Genomic DNA, 19,134 nt, shown 5'->3' with positions numbered 1-19,134 from the left:
CACCCCAGTATTCAGAAACAGGGGACCTCACGGGCTGCCTGGATGTCGCTGGTGGTCATCACACGGGAGATCCCCATCAGGTAAAGGAGATCATTGATAGGTGTGATCACAACTTCATTGGTCGGCATCTCTCACTGGCTCTTCCCCAACGCCAGGCTCTTGTCATCATTCTGCAGGCTAATCCTTGGGTACCATTATCATCCCTATATTTGAAACCAGAATATTGGACTCTGCAGGCTCCTGAGGATAGACTGCATTTTTGAGAATTTAGAATAATCAGCTTCCAGTGTTTCCTTTGACTACTATGCAAGGCAAGTGTGATATGTATTGCCTAAAGGTTTTTGTCTCAAATTATATGCTGTGAGTCCACTGACTTTTCTTGATGTCTAGTGCAGAGTACCCTGACCTCTGGGATTTTTCTTGCTCTATTCTCATTCCCTTTACCAGTGAAAATGACTAAACAAGCTCATCTGAGTATCCAGTGGAGTCATCACGTGAGAGATTTTTCTAAAACTACGCTGACTCCAGTCTCTGTTACTGCATACACACATTCTGGGGGCATCCTCTACATGTGGTGACAGTTACAGTTGCTGATTTCCTATCAAGGCATTGCAGACCCTAGCAGAGGAGTTTCACCCCTTCCTGTGCTTGGCCTAGACCCAGCGAACAGTCTGTGGCTCAACAAGGATAGCCCAGGGGAGCCGTGCCTTAAACGTTCCTGTGGCCTGCTCCGCTTCCACTCTGCCCGTGCTCCTGAATGTGCAACTGAGAGAAAGATCAAGGACATTGTCAGTCACATTCCTTCCTTCAATATGTGCTGATTGATGAATGGGCAATGAGAGAAACATACCAAAGTAGAATGCTTCCAGAGTGTATGGCTGCAAAGAAAGCAACTTCTAATTCTGAAACCAGTGACAAGCCAGCAGGAGGCCTATTCTTCACCAAGGAGCAGCAGCTCTCATAAAAGGACATTTTGTTTCTTGAAACTGAAGTTGTTTTAGGAATGTGGACAGAATTATTAGTCACGTGGAATGTAAATTCCCCGACACCCACTGCACAGCATTGACTCCAGCGCAAACGCGTTTGCAGGTGCAGTGACCTTTGCTTGTAATGAAGCTGTTTGTGGGCCCAAAAAATGAGTTTGCTGCGAGAGGCCCTCTGCACCCCTGATTCATATGTGCAGTGATCTGGACAATGAACTTGTGAGAAAGCACGTCACAGGGTGCGGTCTTATGCCCTTTCTCTTTCATATCAGTTCTTTGGTTTACAATTATATTTTCAGACGTAGGAAATCACAGCCTTCTCCATGGAAGGCCGCAAATCATTCCATGTGTTTTGAAATTGTGGGAGGAACACACCAAGAATACTGAACAGGAAAGTTTTGTCAGCATTTCTCTAGGAAACCTCAGCAGTTAGAGATTGAGAAGGTAGAAGCATGCTTTTTGTGGAACCCAGAGGCTGCAATAGAAATTACATAGCCCAAACCTCTCGCTGCAGCTGAAGAAATGCAGGCAGAGAGGCGAGGTGATTTGCCAAAGCGACCCAGTTAGGCAGCAGTGACCCTGGACCAGAGCCACGTTTCCAAACTCCCGCTTCAAGGCAGTTTCTGCTTCCCCTTTTCTTTATCTCCCAACTGATTCACCCTTGAACTTAAGAAAGACACAGAATCTAGTGGTGTATTTATCAAAATATAGTTCACAATCACTTATGTCTGAGTTACCGTGGATGCCCTTAAAATGCAGATTTCTGGGGATTTATCCAGACCTATCAAATAAAATCAGTATCTGCATTTCACAAGCTCCTTAGTGATAAAATACACATTCCATTTGAGAATCACTGATTCAGGACCTATAAATAGGCAGGTGGCACGTGGCAGGAAATGACCACTAACTTATAGCATTGCTGAACTTATCTTCAGAATCTGATCCTTCATTGGTCCTTGCTGCTCCTTAGGCTGGTCACGTAGTGAGCTGAATGAAGCTAATGATAGTTCAAAGAGCAATTAGGTTGGCTTTCCTGTTTTCCTAACGCCTGCTCTGGGCATAGCTATAACTATTAATATTAGCTCTTTTTTTCCCCACCTGGAAATATTTGTCTTCTGTATATTGCTCTGCTGTACTTGGTGGAAGGCAAATGAATGCTTTGCAAATATCCTCAAATATGCAGGTCCACTCCAGATGCTGTTGATAAACAGTACCTGGCCTCAGAATGTCTCTCAATAAGTCTACAAGGAGTTTAGTCAGAGTCCCAATTACCTCTCCATGCAGGTAATTATTACTTTTGCCATTTAAGTGAAATTTTGGTACATTGCTTATAGAAATAAATTTAGGACCATATTTATGCTATCCCTGTTTCTATTCATAGCGCAGATTTAAAATTCCTTTTCTGTCAGGTTACAGCTCTGAACTGTTCTTCAGTATGGATTCGGCTGATAATAAATAAAAGAATACCATAATTTCATTTTTTTTCTTTTAGCACCTAACAGACTTAAAACAACAACAATAACAACAAAATCCCCTAACACTCCATTTACCCCGCATATGGGAGAATTCCATATTTCATGGCAGACTAGTAACTGAACATTTCTGTGAAATTATTGAGCCATGTTGTAGAAATGGGCCATCATGGCACGCTGGAAGTCTCACTGTGGTGTTTGACGGGTTTTGCGGTGTGTTTTGCAGCACGCGCTTTCTGACAAGGCATGTGTGAAAGCCTTTGACCCGAAGACAACTTGCTTGCAGGAATGCCTTATCACCACCTTCCAGGAAGCCTACTTTGTTTCAGAAAGTTTTGAGGAAGCCAAAGAAAAAATGAGGTAAGCTTGTTTTTCTGCCATGTAGAGAAAATAACTTATTTTTCTAGCTCTGTTTCTTTGTTCTGTCTCTTATATCAATGAGGGATGATCGCATATCTTTCTGTTTCTGTTTATTTTGCAGGGACTTTGCAAAGTCAATTACTCGTCCCTTCTCAGTGTACTTCAATCCCTACACACAGAGTATTGAAATTCTGAAAGACACCAGAAGTATTGAAAACGTGGTGCAGGATCTCCGCAGCGATCTGAACACAGTGTGTGATGCCTTGAACAAGATGAATCAGTATCTGGGGATTTGATGCCTGGGAACAGTATTGCTGCCAGCATGATCTTTTGGAGGGCTTAGCAGTCAACGTCATATAACACCAATACCTGTCTGTGTCATGGCTTGGCTAGCAGGCATGCAATTATGTATATCTCTACCTGCTTGTAACTTACTGTGCTAATGTGTGAAACACCATTAAGAACCCTGTGACAGGTAACCACTCATTGTAGGAAAGATTGTAATATGTTTAAATGTCTTAAATTGATTTGACATTCCTGCTTAGTGTCTTTAACCAAACTGCATCTATTTAAAATTTGTAACAAATAGCCCTCTTATGATTCTAGTTGATGACCTTTTCTTTCTCAGATCCGAGCCTTTCTTTCCTCTGTGTTCGTTAGATAAAATGAAAATAGCAGTGAAACTGTCCCTGCTTTCAATAGCATCAGTACTTTCACAGCATTATTGGAGAGAAACCCAGAACTGTATGAAACTTCCCATCGTGTTAACAATATTCAGGATTCTGTTCAGAAATTGTTGAGGTAACACACCAGTTAGAATGACTTCTAGGTTGAATATTTACACAATGGAAAAGAAGAAAGCTTTTAAGAAATGGGATATATAGGTTGCATTGACCTTGTAGAAACTTGAGCTGTGGCACGCTTCCCAAGGCATTTCGGAAGGAAATACTTCCATAAAGGACATTAGGAAAGACTAAACAGTGAGGAATAAATCTTGGGACTATCAATTTTATGCTGGAATAAAGTGAATTATCATGCTCAGGTGTTTAACTTATTTCTTTTAGAGGGCAATAAAATCATAGAGCTTTGCTTTCAATGATGTGGAAATCGAGTCTCAGAGAGGTTAAGTGATTTGGTTGAAGTAGCACAGTTAGTTCCAACATTTACAGCCCATTGCATATTGCTTTTTGGATTGCTAAGAAGCTTAACTCAATATATGCACGTATTTATATGTAGTCAGAGAAGGAAACTAATGCTTATCGAAACCAAAACTAACGTTTATCACTGAATAGGACTTCATTTGTGATTAAAATTTGCCGACAGTACAGATGTTCCCTCTCACAGGCCCAAACCAAGCCAGATCCCTGGGAGTCTGTCTACTTGTCTAAAGTTTGGGCACGTTTGGGCACATTTTGGCAACATAATAGTGATACTACCACAGATCTCTGGTCATGCTTGCCATAAGAGGCATAATCAGGTGATTGAGTGGAAAAATAAAAAAACCCTGCAGAATAAGTGAATGAATTTCATCTTCTGATTTCTTCAACAAACAGCACTGTTTCCCTCATTCTGCTTTGGTCGTGCAGAATCCCAGGGGGAGACGGGGGAGATGAGAAAAAGTACAGAAGGAAAAGATGAGGAAATCACTTTTAAGTTAGCAGTTCTAAAATAATTGCTGGAACAATTTCCAAGGATATTCTTTTAGTAATAAATTACATATAATTTCAAACTACTTCTTACTCTTATCTGGGCCCACGATGAGACAGGCATTTTTGGACTGAACATGTTCAGGAAGAACACGAGGAAGCGTTAAAACATACCTCAGAGAGAGGGAGAATTAAAATGAAAAAATCAGAGGTTTGAATATTAATTATCTTAACTATTGAGGATCTTTCTTTTCTGCAGGATTCTAAGAACAACTGAGTTTTTGAGAAAGGATTTGGTGGCTAGCAGGTGAGAGTCATGCCATTTAAATGCTGTTCTAAGTGAAAGAGAGAGTGCCTTGGAAAATTATTGGTGGTAGAGAAATTATGAGCAAGCTGAGTCAAATTAAAAGGATCTAGAAAGATCAAGTAGCTGTATTTTCAGTAGTTTTATAGATCCATAAATGCATAGTTTCTTAGATCTTGCTTTGCTAGATCTAGATGATTCTGAATAATTATTTACTTATAAATACTAATCCAGAACAATAATCTAGAAATTTCCAGAACTTGTTGCTGAATTTTCTCGGAGGAGAAAATTGGCAAAGAAACCCTTAACGTCTACCCTTTGTGTTTTTCCCATAACGTGGTGTTGCGTTAGACATCAGTGAACAAACAAACCCGTAAGTAGCCAAGACGCTTTTCCCTTCCAGCCCCATAAGAGGGGAGCCTCTTAGTTAAATGTACTGGAGGCAGAATTATATTTAATTGTAAACAAATTCCCTCAACAAAAGTTACATTTGAGTGGTCTTCTGATTGGCTTATAGCGGTATCTTTAGTTTTCTTACATGTGCAAAATCCATGTTGTTTCAAAAATAGAAGGGTCATAAAGTAAATAGACTTCCCCACAGAGCTTATATAGGTATCACACAAAGAGGAGGAATTACTGTACTTCATTCTTTTTAGATTTGTTCTCCATTTGGAATAGCAGTTACCATGGTTTTCACCACGTGAAACAATGGGGTCCTGGTTTTCATTTGTTGTGAGCATTTAACTTGCAAATACCATTACAACTAATGGTGGGAATAATCCTATAAAATTTAATAGCCATCATAGGAAAAATGTTGGCAGAAAAAGTCCCCAAATGAAAACAGTACAAGAAAAAAGTCACAGCCAGTTTCTTGTCATCTCTGATATCTGCTCAGTGTAACCATTTATCTCAATTATGCCTCATGACTTAAAGCTAAATTAAATAGATCCAAGGGCAATTATAAATTTAAAGATACTTGCTCACTGTCATCTCACTGTGAATTGCCACTTTATTTTGGTTTACTGCTGACTTCAGTCATCAGCTAATCAGAAATCAACCCAAGGTGCCTAGCAAGACCTGTTTTCTTGCACATCACACTTTGCAAAAGACAGCCAGATCTGATCGGCCCAGTTTACTTTTTGAGCCATTTTTGTATGTTATGAGTTAGGGGCAGGCATCTGGTATTCTTGAATAGCAGCATAAAGTATATTCTTGAATGATCAGCATAACATTGATAGATTGATCATAAGTTGCATGTTTTACAAGTAGGGAACTTTGATCCAAGATAGTTTAAGAAATTAGTTGTTTTTTTTTTTTAACTTTAGCGGTAAGGGTTATGAAACTTGGGTTTGTGGCTTAGTGTTTATTTACGGTGTAATTTAGAAATGATGCTTTATGGGGATGACATATCTCTGCTTGTCTCACTCGCACATAGTAAATGGGCCCGAGCCTAATGAACGTAAAGCATTGCAACATTTACCAACATGAAAAGTCTAAAATGAAAAACAGTGTGCTTTACCGTGGAAGCAAATAGAAATACAAAGTTTCATTTTCAAATGTAGTCATGGCTCACATCACCTCATTTTCTTCCTTCGAGGAGGAAAACATTAACACAAGATGTAGTTGTCCTCCAATTCATTTGATCTAATTTTCAACATCTAAAGAATCCAGCGCTGATGCTCACTCTCATGAACCTTGTCTTAGTTATAATGAAAAAGAAGGCAGCCCAGAGTTTTCCAGTGTGTCTGATTTTTTGCATTCTTCAGTTTCCAAAGACATTCTCTTATTTGGGGAAATGATTCTTATGCCGATTGCCGTAATCTGGGAAGAGTCAGGGAGGTAGGGATGGGATATGGCTTCTTCTAATATTAGATTTACATGTGTCCACAATAAACCAGTGCTAGAACATGGAATTCTTTATAATGTGACTTGGGTCATGGCATTCATTCAGTGGTTTAGACTGTGTCAGGGACTGTATCAGGCACTGTTCTAGACTCTGAGGAAATGGTGATGCATAAGACAGAGGAAGTTTATGCCCATTTTGAACTTACATTCTAGTGGATAGTTACAGGCAAAAAACTAGATTATTAGATTGAGATCCTGGCAAATTTTATGTAGAAAATAATCAGGGTAATGTGATAGAGAAAATGGGGGAGGGAGTAAGGTGGGGAGGAAAGAACTTCCTGAACAGATGGCATCTGATGAAGAACCACAGGATGAGAAGAAGGCAGGAAGGGGGAAGGGGGCTGTGGAGGGAGTGTTCCTGGAAAAGGGGACAGCAAGCTTGAAGGCAGAAATGAGGTTGGTACATTTGGGGAAGTGATAGATTGCCAGTGGGCTGGAGAGGAAGGAGCGGAGAACAACATGGGGCGAGGATGAAGGACACGGACCTACAGGGGTCATGTGTACTCTAAGTCTAGTGGGAAGTCCTGGAGGGCTGGAAGCAAGGCAGTAGCCTGATCTGATTTGCATTTTTATGAGGTTAGTCAGGGTGCTGTGTGGAAATGAATTGTAGTGGGGCTGGAGGGTGAGGGTGTGGACAAGAGTGAGTGGTAGAACCAAGCAGGAGGCTATCGTGATACTGGGGATCTGCAAAGTCCATATCCTGCCAGTTCATGGTGCTCATTACTAGAAATAGTTGTAATTAAGTAGGTTACAAAGTAAAATGGGTGGGTCAGAACTGTCAGGTGGAATACTGGGTTGGTTATCATTTTGCTGGAGAAGTGCACATCCAGGGATATCCTGTGTCTTTTGCAAATACTAAAGCTCCCTTTGACAAAACGACATCATGCTTGTCCTGGTCATCTGTGAAGGACACAAAGCCAGACTGGAAAGCAAATGCATTTTTTTCTTATGACTCACAGATATTAACCCCTTAAGAAAAATGAAGAAGAAAATAGGGCGTCCTTGGTTGGTGGTGCTCATACTTGTATAGTAATTCAGGCCAAAAGGAAGCTTCCTTACCTCTAGGCAAACTAAATAGTTGTGTTCACTCTGGCCATTTCCGTAGGAATAGGCCACATAAATATAGGTGAATTAAAGTCTATTTTCCCTCTTCTCACTGCCTCTCATCTGGCCAAATGTACATTTCAGATACCCTCAAAAGGTTCACTTGCTGTGATTCCTTCTCTCCAAGAAGGATGGGTCTGGTGCAGCAGCTGGAAGTACATTTCCTTCATTGGGAAGATCATAGTGAGCCTTCTGTTCCACCCAAGGGCATCTGTGGTTATGGTGCCTGCAAACAGCATTCTCATAATCCAGTCTGGATACAGTTTTTATAATTGAACAACAAAAAACATCTGACAGATGTGGGAGGGTAATTTGAAAGCTAGATGGCACAAAGAAATCAAGTTCATTTTCTGTCATAATCAAATCTTTAAAAAAGATGCAAAGCCAGTTCTCACTTTTCAGGTAAAGAAAGATAGTACTAATTATAGGAAGGTGGTAGGAGTTTCCTGGTCCCTCCTTAATCCTTCCAGATCTCTTGCAATCTCCTTACTTTTTTAGCTTGTTAATTTCCATGGAACTAGCAAGATGCTGATTCAGTAGGTCTATTATTCCCAAAGGTTTGCAAACCACTGAACATATCTAATGTACAGCTTGCCCAATTTTAGTGAACAGTTAACTTCAGAAACGTTAATGAGGCCAATTATTGGCAAGTGAATTTGAAGTGAAGAACACATTAAGGTTTGCCACTATAGCAGTTATTTGTTTATTGGGATGGATTGAGGCAAAGCTCTTTTGATCATTACATCAGATTGATCACGGCACATGGCATTATGAAAGACTGAGGTTCCCAAAGCAGACAGTTGCTTGGAAGAAAATCTTCACCTTGCAAGGGTGGAACATGTTCTGTTCCTTTATCCATCTCAGTGAGAGAGCCTAGCCATTAAGTTGGAATGGATCCTAATTAGTATCCTCACAAATCTCTAAAACTTTTTTGGTCTTTCCTGTTAAGCAGAACTTAAAAGAAACCTATTTTTTTTAAAAAAGCCTAAATTTCTCCCTTGCCCACCTATAGTCAATATCAAAGAAAATAACTTGCAGGGTAATACTGCTGAACATGAATACAGACCTAGCAATCCTGATTTGAAGTGGCATTGGAAAGTGTAATTTCATTCACCCAGCCAAATGAATACCGCCGAGGCAGATCATCAGCTCGGCCCACTCCAGCACATTTGAATTGGTGATCAGCTGACAGCTAATTGCCAGACTGAGTCTGCCTCATGAGCTTCTGCCTGGGAACAGAGGGAAAAGTCATCCTGACTCCTACCTAGCCTGGCCAGAGGTTTTCTCCCCTTTGAGAGTGGTTGGCACTCTGCCTACACAGGTAGCTGTTGTTTGCCCAGCATCCATACCCTTTGTCTGGTAACCGCACCGCCCTTTTCCTTTTGTGATCTCCGCTGCCCTATTCTTTGTTCATGCTTTGCGCAAGGGTGACTGCACCCCTCAGTTGCAGGAATGGGCTTGTGAGCAAAGCTTGATCAATGAGATATTATATGCCCTTGCTCATGGTGCTTGGTATGGGGGGCGTGCTGTGAGGTGGCCAATGATGGCCAAACCTTAGACTTTTCCTGGAACCTTTGGGAAAGAGGTATGCTACTTTTTTCTGTGACAGGAAGGTGGTCATATGTGAATCTGAATTTCTGGGGGCCACCATGTAGGGAATGCAAGGACAAGAGTAAGAGATCAGGGCAATGTCTTAATGACATTGTCAAGCTCATGGATTTAGCTGCGAATGAATACACCTCTGGACTTTCCAGGTCTGGGAGCTAATAAACAGCTCCTTGTCCCCTGCTCTCATTTTCAAGCTGCTATCACTGACACCTGAAGACTGCCAACGCCCAGGATGATGGCCCTAGAAGAGAGCAGAGTTTATATTTGCTTTCTTCACATTTTTCCTCTTGGTTGTAGAAATCACAGCTTCCTGAAGGAGTACTATTCATGGTTTTTTTTTTCTTAGTCTGTGCCATAGAAATATGGGATGCCTGACCCTGACACGTTAATCTCCCTCTCATGCTGGGACTTCTTCCAGTGAGATGTAACCAGCAAAAGTGTTCCACAGAAGTGCTTAATTGGGTCCTAGGTGACTACCTGGTATTCAACCTATAGGCCACCAATTAGTTTTGTGGAAAAAGAAAACTAAGGGAAATTAAACTTAGTATAACTGGATAAAGCTTTTTCTGTTCTATTTTTTTTAAAGGAGGATCTGGTTTTCATTAGGATTGGGTACCCTTAAAGGAAAACTCTCATAATAAGAGAATGTTGGCTTTGGTATCAGGAAAACAGGGGTATAAATTCTCGGTTTTTTTGCTTACTAGGTGGGTCACATTTATAGACTTACTGATTTTGAGCTTCAGTTTTGTTTTCTTTAAATGTACAAGAATGCCTCATTTACAGAATTATAATGAAAATTAAATATTATATATGTCTAACCATAAAATTACTTAAAAATGTTAATTTCCTTCTCTCGTTTTTAAACCTGTTAGCTCTTAAACATCACCAGCTTTTCCCACACCACACTCTTAGATGATGAAATCATTGTAACTTAATGGCCCAAAGAAGTACTATATCAGTGTTACGGGTCATTGTTTTTATTTCTGTGACCTTTCGTACTTTCACTGGATGATTTCGTAGAACTGGCTGGATCTCATTCAGATGTAAATCTGTAGCTTGTGGCCATTTGTGTGATGGCCTTAAATTGCTACCTGGAAATTCAAAAGCAATGGATACTAACCGATTCAGTGACCTCAGAGATGTTTTGCATTTCTCTCTGGACATCAAAATTTATATCTATGAAATGGGAATAAAGACCTATTTAAATTAATGAAACAATATAAAGGTTGGAACTTTCTGGAAGAAGGACACTAAGCAAATCAAACTATTACTCATAGTTCATTGAATTGTGGCAAGAAGGCTGTGAGCCATTCTGCACTGTCTATCTCGGAAAAACTTAAAGAGAGGGCAGAGCGGTGCAGGCCATCTAGAAAGGCAGGCCCCACCAGCCTCCGTTAAGTCAAAGGGAATGCATTTCCCAGGCTCCGTCCGTTTCAGAGAGCAACTGCTTAGGGTTGTCTCTGATGAAAGTGAAGTCCTGGTCAAAGGGAGTAAGTTAAGGGCAGAATAGAAATGCATTATAGGTGCAGAGCAGAAAAAGGAAGTGCTAAGTGAAAATAGGAAATTGGAATATTATGTGTTAGGAGAGCAATTCTTTTCATCCTTGCGGCTAATGGACTGAACAAAAAGTGAACAATTTGTTTCATGTGATGATTCACTAACGCTAACTGACAAGGTTTCCATTTCTGAATCTCCTCCCACAGTCAGCTGCTTGTTTGCAGTGCAATAGCACACTTATCTGTCTATCTATTGCACAGCATAAACAGGACAGCTGAAATGTATGTGAGGAATAACCATAACTGCTTAAATCCTTCCTGTTAAAGGAAGGAGTGAGGAAAGGCAGCATGGAGTGTCCCCTACTCGCTCCTACTAAAATAACCATCTATTTCCTTTGTGACGTCCTCTCCTTTGAAGAATTCACTTTGAGAAAAATATTCTAATGTGGGAAGGGAAACAGAAGCTAGCTAGATTCGGTTTTACTTTGAGCTTTATTCTTGCATCCTTTGCATCTGGGTAGTAAATTAAACAACTGGAATTGACTCCATGTTCTAAGCACCAGCCCAGACACAGAGCAATTACCCTGTGGCTTTGCCTTTACCTGGGGACTTAGGTGAGGCACGCGGAGAACTGACATTTCACCTGTGGTCTGAAAACAGGTACTCATTCCAATATGTAATCAAAGATCAATCAACTATTAGCTTGATTTTCCATTCCTTACTTGTTGACTTTTATTTTTCTAGTATTTTATTATTTGGGTTAGCTTGGCAGACGAGAGGGAGCTTTGTTACCTATGGCTCATTGGAACCCAAGAGCAGGGACGTGGTGGGCCCCCAAAAGGGACCAGAGGTGGTAACTGGAAAGACCTCAGAATTTTCTCTCTGCCTTCACCTCTGCCTTCCTGGCACATCTACTTCATTCTCCTTTCCTGGACTCCTTTTTATCTTCATTTTTTCCCTCTGCACATGAGATTTTTCTACTTACTGATCTGCATGGTGCAATGTGTTTACTTGAAAATTGCTGACTTTTATATTTTATATAATAATTTTAGCCAAAGGAAGTTTCACTGCCTCTGAATTCAAATTTCCAGTCCTTGGGAAACAGAGTCTGATCGATCCAGTGTGGGTCAGCTGTCCGTTCCTGGTCCGGAGGACTTTGGCTGTAGTGGAGGGAACAGGGTTGACATTTGACCCCTTTTAGCACTGGGGAGGCACTTACGGGAGCGCGTGGACTGGGCAGAGATCTAAAGAGGTTTTGAAAGTCCAGACCATTACTATTTTCCCATTTTAAAAATCATAATGCTTAAGACATTTGCCTTTAGATTCCAAATGATCAGTTTTGAGGTGGACTTTTACCCCTTGTTTCTTGTTTTTTGAATTGTTGTTCTACTACAATTGTCATTTCTCATTTTTAGCACTTGCTAGCTTGTCATTCAAATGTCCCAGTTTTTGGAGTGGTTGAAGTGAACTCACCTTTGACCAGTCCATTCATGCCTCTCTCCACTCCCTACTTTGTGTCTAATGTCATCTCACATGTGGGCTGGAAAGGTGCCGTGGGGGGCTCTTCCAGTGGTGGACAGAGAGGAGGGATGGTGAAGACAAGAGGAACATCAAGAAAGGTAGGAGGCTCAGGGATGTGTGGTCCCAGAAGCCAAAAGAGAAGAGCTTTAAGGGTTAAAGAGCTATGGACTCCAAAGAACAGAGCCTCCAGCTGCTAGGGATGTGGATGGGGCGCCTGTGCACTGGATGTGACCATGAGCCTGCCAGACAAGTTCCGGGCATATGGACTCTGGGGTCCTCCTGGCATTCCTGCATCACTCTGGGAGTTGTGTTTTCCTCTCTTTGGAAAGCGAGGTTTGTTTTATTGTGGCTTAGTCTTTATCAAGACCGTACCTGAAAGGTGGGCTTACATAATGGATCAACTCCCACTTGACTACTGAGATATTATATAAGTGAGGGGTTTGTGGTACATGCTATGGGAAAATTTGGTCCTGATTTTTTTTTGTCCCCAATTTTTCCAGGATTATCTTCCCCCTTGGTATGATATGACCTTGTGGCTGTGATAATTTGGGTTGTATAACCTAGAAAAGTAAGCAAAGAGGCTAAAGCTTAAGAGGTCTATGTAGTGTCAAATGCCGCCTTTAATCTGAGAAGGAAGCTGCTCATTGGCTTCACTAACGCTGGAAAGTGGAAGCCTCTACCTGCACTAAAAATGTCATTTTCCAATGACCACACTCAATTTTAAATATATTTAAATATATTTATAGTTTCCCTCTCTCTTATTTGAGATGTATACTATTTCTTAAAAAGAAATGAAAGTATTTCACTAGCTAATCATAGCTTATACCTACCTCAATCCAGGGAAAGGTGGATAACTGTGCACTGATATTAATTAGCTTCTTCGGTTAGGATTAGTTTAAATCCATTATTTTTACTATGATTACTACACATGGAATGAAATCAAAGAAATGTAATGGTGGATTTGTCTGAACACAGCATCACATTGCTCTGTTTTAGAGGCATGCACCCCAAAAGTTAAAAATGTCTCCCTTTTGTCTTACAGTTTTTTTGGTCCTTTTTCCTGAATCAGGTTTAAAGCTTATCAGGCAGTCATTATTCTTCAAGTGTGGACTAGGAGATGGGTTTGCTCTGGCCTAGCAGAAATGTAGATTTTCTTTCCTCCGTGTTGTAGCGGCCGCAAGGGCAGTGGCTGCGGTCAGACAGCCTGGCTGCGCACCCGGTTCTGCCGCTCACCAGGATAAGCCGGCTTAATCACTCCGTCTCACCTGTGAAGTGGGAACTAATATCGATGGTCTCACAGCATGGCTGTGGACATTCAATGTGGAGATACATTTAAAGCATGTAAAACAGCATCTATCACCCACCTATCTCGCAGAGTTCTGGTGAGCAGGAAAATACATGACAAGCCTTTGGCCCAGTGCCTGCCACACGGCGTTTGTAAACATGCAGTGAATCAGGGCCATTATTATTCTGTCCATTGTTCTTTGTTAACCATATGTCTCTGCTCATCAGAACTTACTTTTTATTATACAATTGATAAATCAGTGCATTTGTTTTTAACTGGAAAAGAGTCAAGAATGCAAAAGAGGGGGAACAAAACAAGAACGTCCCCCTCTGTTCCCCACCCACGTCACTGCCCTCCACAAACTCGACAATTGTCCACCTTTGGTGCAGGGAGATTTGGGCCCTGTCATCGTCGTCGCCTGTCCTCCCATGCCATATTTTGACAGTGGAGCTTTCTGTCTTTTCATTTTATGCAAAGTTCCAAGCAAACACAACTTGGAGCTCAATACTGTTTTCTGATGGAAGGTCAGGATAAAGCAGCCTCTGGGAACTAGAGTCATATGAGCTGTACCCAAAGGGAAAGGAGATTTACGAAAAAAAGAATCTACCTGTGGAGAGTAGAACTGCCTTCAGCCATCGGGGTGTTATCTATAGGTTGCTGACCTCAATATGCTGCTACATACAGTCACAAAAACCTGTGTTTTGTGGGTTCTTTTCCACTGCCACTGCCAGTTTCACCAGATTATAGCCTGGCTTCTTACATAAGTTTTAAGGAAGTCAAACTTGTTTGAATGATTTTTTTTGACTTGTAAGTAACAAAAACTTTAAAAAAATTCTTTAAATGAACTTTTCACCATACCTGAGAAAGGATTTGGAAGACATTCAGGGTTTTGGAACATTAAAAAAAATAATTTTGGAAGGCAAAGAAAGATAAAAATAACTGCCCACTGTACATTGTTTATTATTTATCAAATGCAGGTGCTGGGCTAAGCCCTTTAAATGTGTTTATCTCATCAATCTTCACAACTACTTTGTGAGCTAGCTATCTTTATCATACTATTTTTTTTCCAGATAAAATAATCTGAAATGCAGAGAAAGTAAATAACTTACCCAAGGACATGCTGAAACCTGGTGTCATTTTTTAAAAACGCAGACTGTCTGACCCCAGCGCCCAGCCTGCTAACGTCAGTGCCGGGCAGCCCGTGTGCGCAGAAACTCTGCAGACACTGGAGATGCACAGCTAGCACCCGGCGCTTGTCCGAGTCATCCCTTGTCTAAGCAGAGCTAAGTCCGAGTCTGGCCACAGCCCAGCTCTGCCATCAGACCTTCTTGGTTTGGATTCTGGTTTTACTACCTGGGAGAGACGAGTGGCTTCTGACAAATTACATAACCTTCCTGTGTCTCAGACCTCTTGTGTGTGTAATGGAGATCACACTAGGTAGATGACATAGGTAGATGGACACAGTTCCTGTCTTGGTAAGAGCTCAGTGCCCAGCTCTCCAAATAATGAATATTCCCTGTACACACTCATGCACACCCATGCATGTGCACACACGTTGCCCATTTTGCTACTTCTTTGCTCTCAATGGTGACATATAAATGTGCTGTAATTGACCGCATTGCTCTAAAGTGGTTAGTATGGATTGTTCCTGAACTTTTGTGTAGCCATGTCCATTCACTCTTCATTTCTTCAGACTAAATCCATCCACGTAACATCGCTTGGTGAACAGCTTTGAAGAATTCATAGTACCAGATACATATCGCAAACATTTTTCTGAAAGAGATGATATCGGCACCAGAATTTTGCCTGCAGTAGTTAATAGCTTTACAGCTCAGTCTGAATCATGGCTCCTACAACACCTGGAAGGGGTCTCTAGCTTTGAGCTTTAATTCTGACTGAATTCACGCTACGAGATGAAAATATATAAAGCTTAGTTTTTGGTAAACCTGGGTACACTCATATACGATAAACTTTCAATGATGATAATGACACAAACCCCAGCTCAATGTGGCTGAGCGTCTGGTTCCCGTTTTCTCGCTTGTACCATCCAAGTTTTTTGATCCTTTTCTGTGCGTCTCCTGGTGTTCTTGTTCCACTTTAGAAGGTTGTTTCCTTTGAACAGGACATCTCTTACTATTTGCAGCAAATTTTTAGTTTGCTTCTGCTTCTTAAAATACGTAGCCCATCGTAGTGTTCAAAAAAAGACTGCTATCCCCTTCTATGATGCTGTTAAATCCTCATCTGTTTTTTACTCCACTACCCTAGCAACGCTCACCCATTTTTAAGGTCCTCTGCCGTCACTCTCTGTTCAGTGGACTCCCTGGTTGTGGTGGCTTCATCTAATGGTCTGGATTTGGGCAGAAATACTGAATGAAGTTGTACAGTAGTATAATCACTGTTATATTTCCTATGTCACACTGTTATATGTGCAGGTCAGTTTAATTATTTAACCTACTTCACAACCACATTCAGGCAGCCTACATTAGTGAAAGATGATACAAAGTTACAGCATAACTTACTACATCAAAACTCATTCCCATATAAAAGGAATCAAAGGGAACAGTCAAGGCAGAGATTCTCATGCATTTAGCGGTGCAGGAGCAGCCTGCCTTCCGGGCAAGTGTGTGGTCTTGATGCACTTGTAACATTGTTTCCCTTGCAGTAATGGTAAAAATTTGCACAAATAACAAGGAAAATCAAAGTCATTCCTCAGTTCAACTGGGTCACGTTTTTTTCCATGTTTATAAAGGACTTACCTCAGAAATGAACCATTTGATCTTTGTGGTTTTCTTGTCTAAATTTAAATTCCAGTCTAGTTTAAAGTAACATCAGCACCCCTTTAATCTAAGGCAATCAGAGGCATCGTTAAAAGGGTTAATTGAAGAAGTTGGTTAAAGCGGAAATTAGTTTTAAAAGACACCTTAAAGATTTTATTTACCTTAAGAATATATAGCTCTGACTGGGAAGCTCAGTTGGTTAGAGCATTGTCTCAATTCGCCAAGGTTGTGGGTTCCATCCCCTGTGAGGCCACACCCAAGAATCAACCAGTGGATGTAAGTGGAACAACAAAATGATGTTTCTCTCTCTCTCTCAAATCAATAAAAAAAAGAACATATAAATTTGTGTTCATTCACCCGTATTTTGCTGTGGACCTGTTGTCCTCATTCTGGGTGTGGGTCCCCTGACTGGAGTTGAGTGTCGTCTTTCTTTCATTGACCACAGCCATGAGTCATTGTCTCTGAGTCCTGGCTTGGCTTTCTTCATGTGGAGCAACAATAACCTAAGGACAAGGTCACAGCCACCTGAGTGCTGACGCTTTCTACATTTTCATGACTCTCTAAAAATACTTTGTCTCACTCACATCTAATCTGACAATATAATTTTTAGTGATTCACCTTTTTAAAATCTTTCTAATGCATTCAATACAGTTTTCAACTCTATTTGAATTCATATTCAGTTGACTTACATGTTATTTTATTAAATTATGCAATTACAAAAACATGTTTAACAGGCATAACAGGGCTGAGAACAAACATAGCTGACTCTTGGCAAGCCCCCAACTCAACTGATGGGAGCCAGTGGCTTTCTGACTGCTCTAGGCTTCAACAGAAAAGCTTTATACAGAGACAGGAGCATTGGGGAATATGGCAAGTTGGAGAAGTGGGATTGGTTAAAAGAGTTCTATTGTTCTCACCATTAAATGTTTTATAGGGAAATTTGAAAGCTATTTATGATGATTTCAATTAATGTGTGTAATAAGTCTTTTGCAAAGGTCAAAACCTTTTAATTTGAGATCCTGAAACATTTTATCTTTTCATTCACTCTAACACTTGTCTTGATGTAATTCTTGGCAGCTTCAGTATCTGAGCCTAGATGAATCTCCTGAGACAAGGATGTTTCAGTTCCTCCACCTCCCCTCTCCCACACATTTTGTCCTCCACCTGCCTGCAACACTTCATTCTCTTCATTCTCACATCTTAACCTTGTTTTTGTCCATAACTGCAACCGGTCTATAAATTCTGTCCCGAAAGCCACTTTCTGTAACTACCACTCCAGCTTCGCAGCTACATTCAGTAACCTCAGTTCTACAAGTCCTTATACCCACTTCAGTCTCCCTCAGCCCTGCTTGTAAGCATTGCTCTACTTTTCCAACTTAAGTTCCATGGTCAAACATTATCATTCCCCTGTACATACCCTCAATTCCCTTGATGCACCCTGTTGCTTTCTAAGTTTTCTTTGGGAAAATCCCAACCTTGGCTACACCTAATTATCTTCCTACTCTATGGGTGTAACAGAACGTGCTTGTAAATGAACACTACCATGTGATTGGTCTCACTTCAAATTCATGGTCACTCACTGCAAGTGGACCTTCTGCAACCTGGCCTTGTGTAGTCCACTGACTTTCCCTTTCTCCTAGATGATTATTTCACACTTTTTCTTCTCTCTTTAAACTCTTACATCTCCTGCCCCGTGCTCTCTTAGCTGACCATGCGTCCTAGTCCAGTCGGACAATATAAACAAGCAGAAGAGGCTTTTCATAAGCTCCCATCCACAACTAAACTCACCTTCTTGCGTTAGCTCCCACATGCTCTGTCTTCCTTCCTGTTTACCAACTATCCACCTTTCTCCTTTATCTCCTTGTGCCGTGCTTTCCTCTTCTGTTGGATCTTCTCATCAGTACATGAAAAGAAAATGCCATTCTCTCACCCATTAAAAAACACACTTCTATTTTTACTTATTGATTGACTGAATTTATTGGGGAGACATTGGTTCACAAACCCATACAGGTTTCAAGTGTCCAACTAAAGAAAACGTCATGTGCACACTGCATCATGTGCCCACCGCCCAAAGCAAAGTCTCCTTCCATTTCCACTTGTCCCCCCTTTGCCCACCTCCACCTACCCCACCCCGTTTTCCCTCTGACTATCACCACAATGTGTCTGTGTGTGACATACAAATGTTTTTTGCTTAATCCTTTTACCTTCTTTCATCCAGCCCTCACCTCCTCCCCTCTGCCAGCTGTCAGTCAATCTGTTCCACGTGTCCATGCCTGTTTCTATTTTGGTCATTAGTTTGTTTTATTCATTAGATTCTACATATAAGTGAGATATAGTATTTTCTTTTTCTGATTGGCTTATTTCAGCTAGCATAATAATCTTCAGGTCCATCCACCCTGTCAGAAAAGGTAAGATTTCCTTCTTCTTTTTTACGGACAAGTAGTATTTATTGTGCAAATATCCACTCAAAACTCCTTTTAAAATCTCATTTCTCCCTCTAGCTACTTCCTCACTTCTCTGCCCCTCTCTACAGTGTAGCAAAACTTGTTAAAAATAATCTGTACATACTGATCCTTTTCCTCTCCTCCCACTCTCTCAAATGCATTCCAATCAAGCATTACGTTTTTTAAAATTCTCACCCGAGGAAATTTTTCTCTGTGCTTTTATAGAGAG

The 19,134-nt window shown here is 40.9% G+C and overlaps 1 protein-coding gene across 1 annotated transcript in view; it reads left to right on the top strand.

Moving 5' to 3' along the window:
• Positions 1-3,898, top strand: part of TPH2 (tryptophan hydroxylase 2) — a 95,433-nt gene extending 91,535 nt beyond the window's left edge. Inside the window, exons 10-11 of the mRNA XM_028532422.2 lie at positions 2,682-2,815; positions 2,937-3,898. Of these exons, the coding sequence (XP_028388223.1) occupies positions 2,682-2,815; positions 2,937-3,111 (309 nt within the window). The 3' untranslated portion in view covers positions 3,112-3,898. The remainder of the gene's footprint in view (positions 1-2,681; positions 2,816-2,936) is intronic.
• Positions 3,899-19,134: the final 15,236 nt, after the last annotated feature.

This window comes from Phyllostomus discolor, chromosome 2 (genome assembly GCF_004126475.2).
Source record: "Phyllostomus discolor isolate MPI-MPIP mPhyDis1 chromosome 2, mPhyDis1.pri.v3, whole genome shotgun sequence".
NCBI classification, from domain to species: Eukaryota; Metazoa; Chordata; class Mammalia; order Chiroptera; family Phyllostomidae; genus Phyllostomus; species Phyllostomus discolor.
This window is presented reverse-complemented; position numbering and strand designations above follow the sequence as displayed.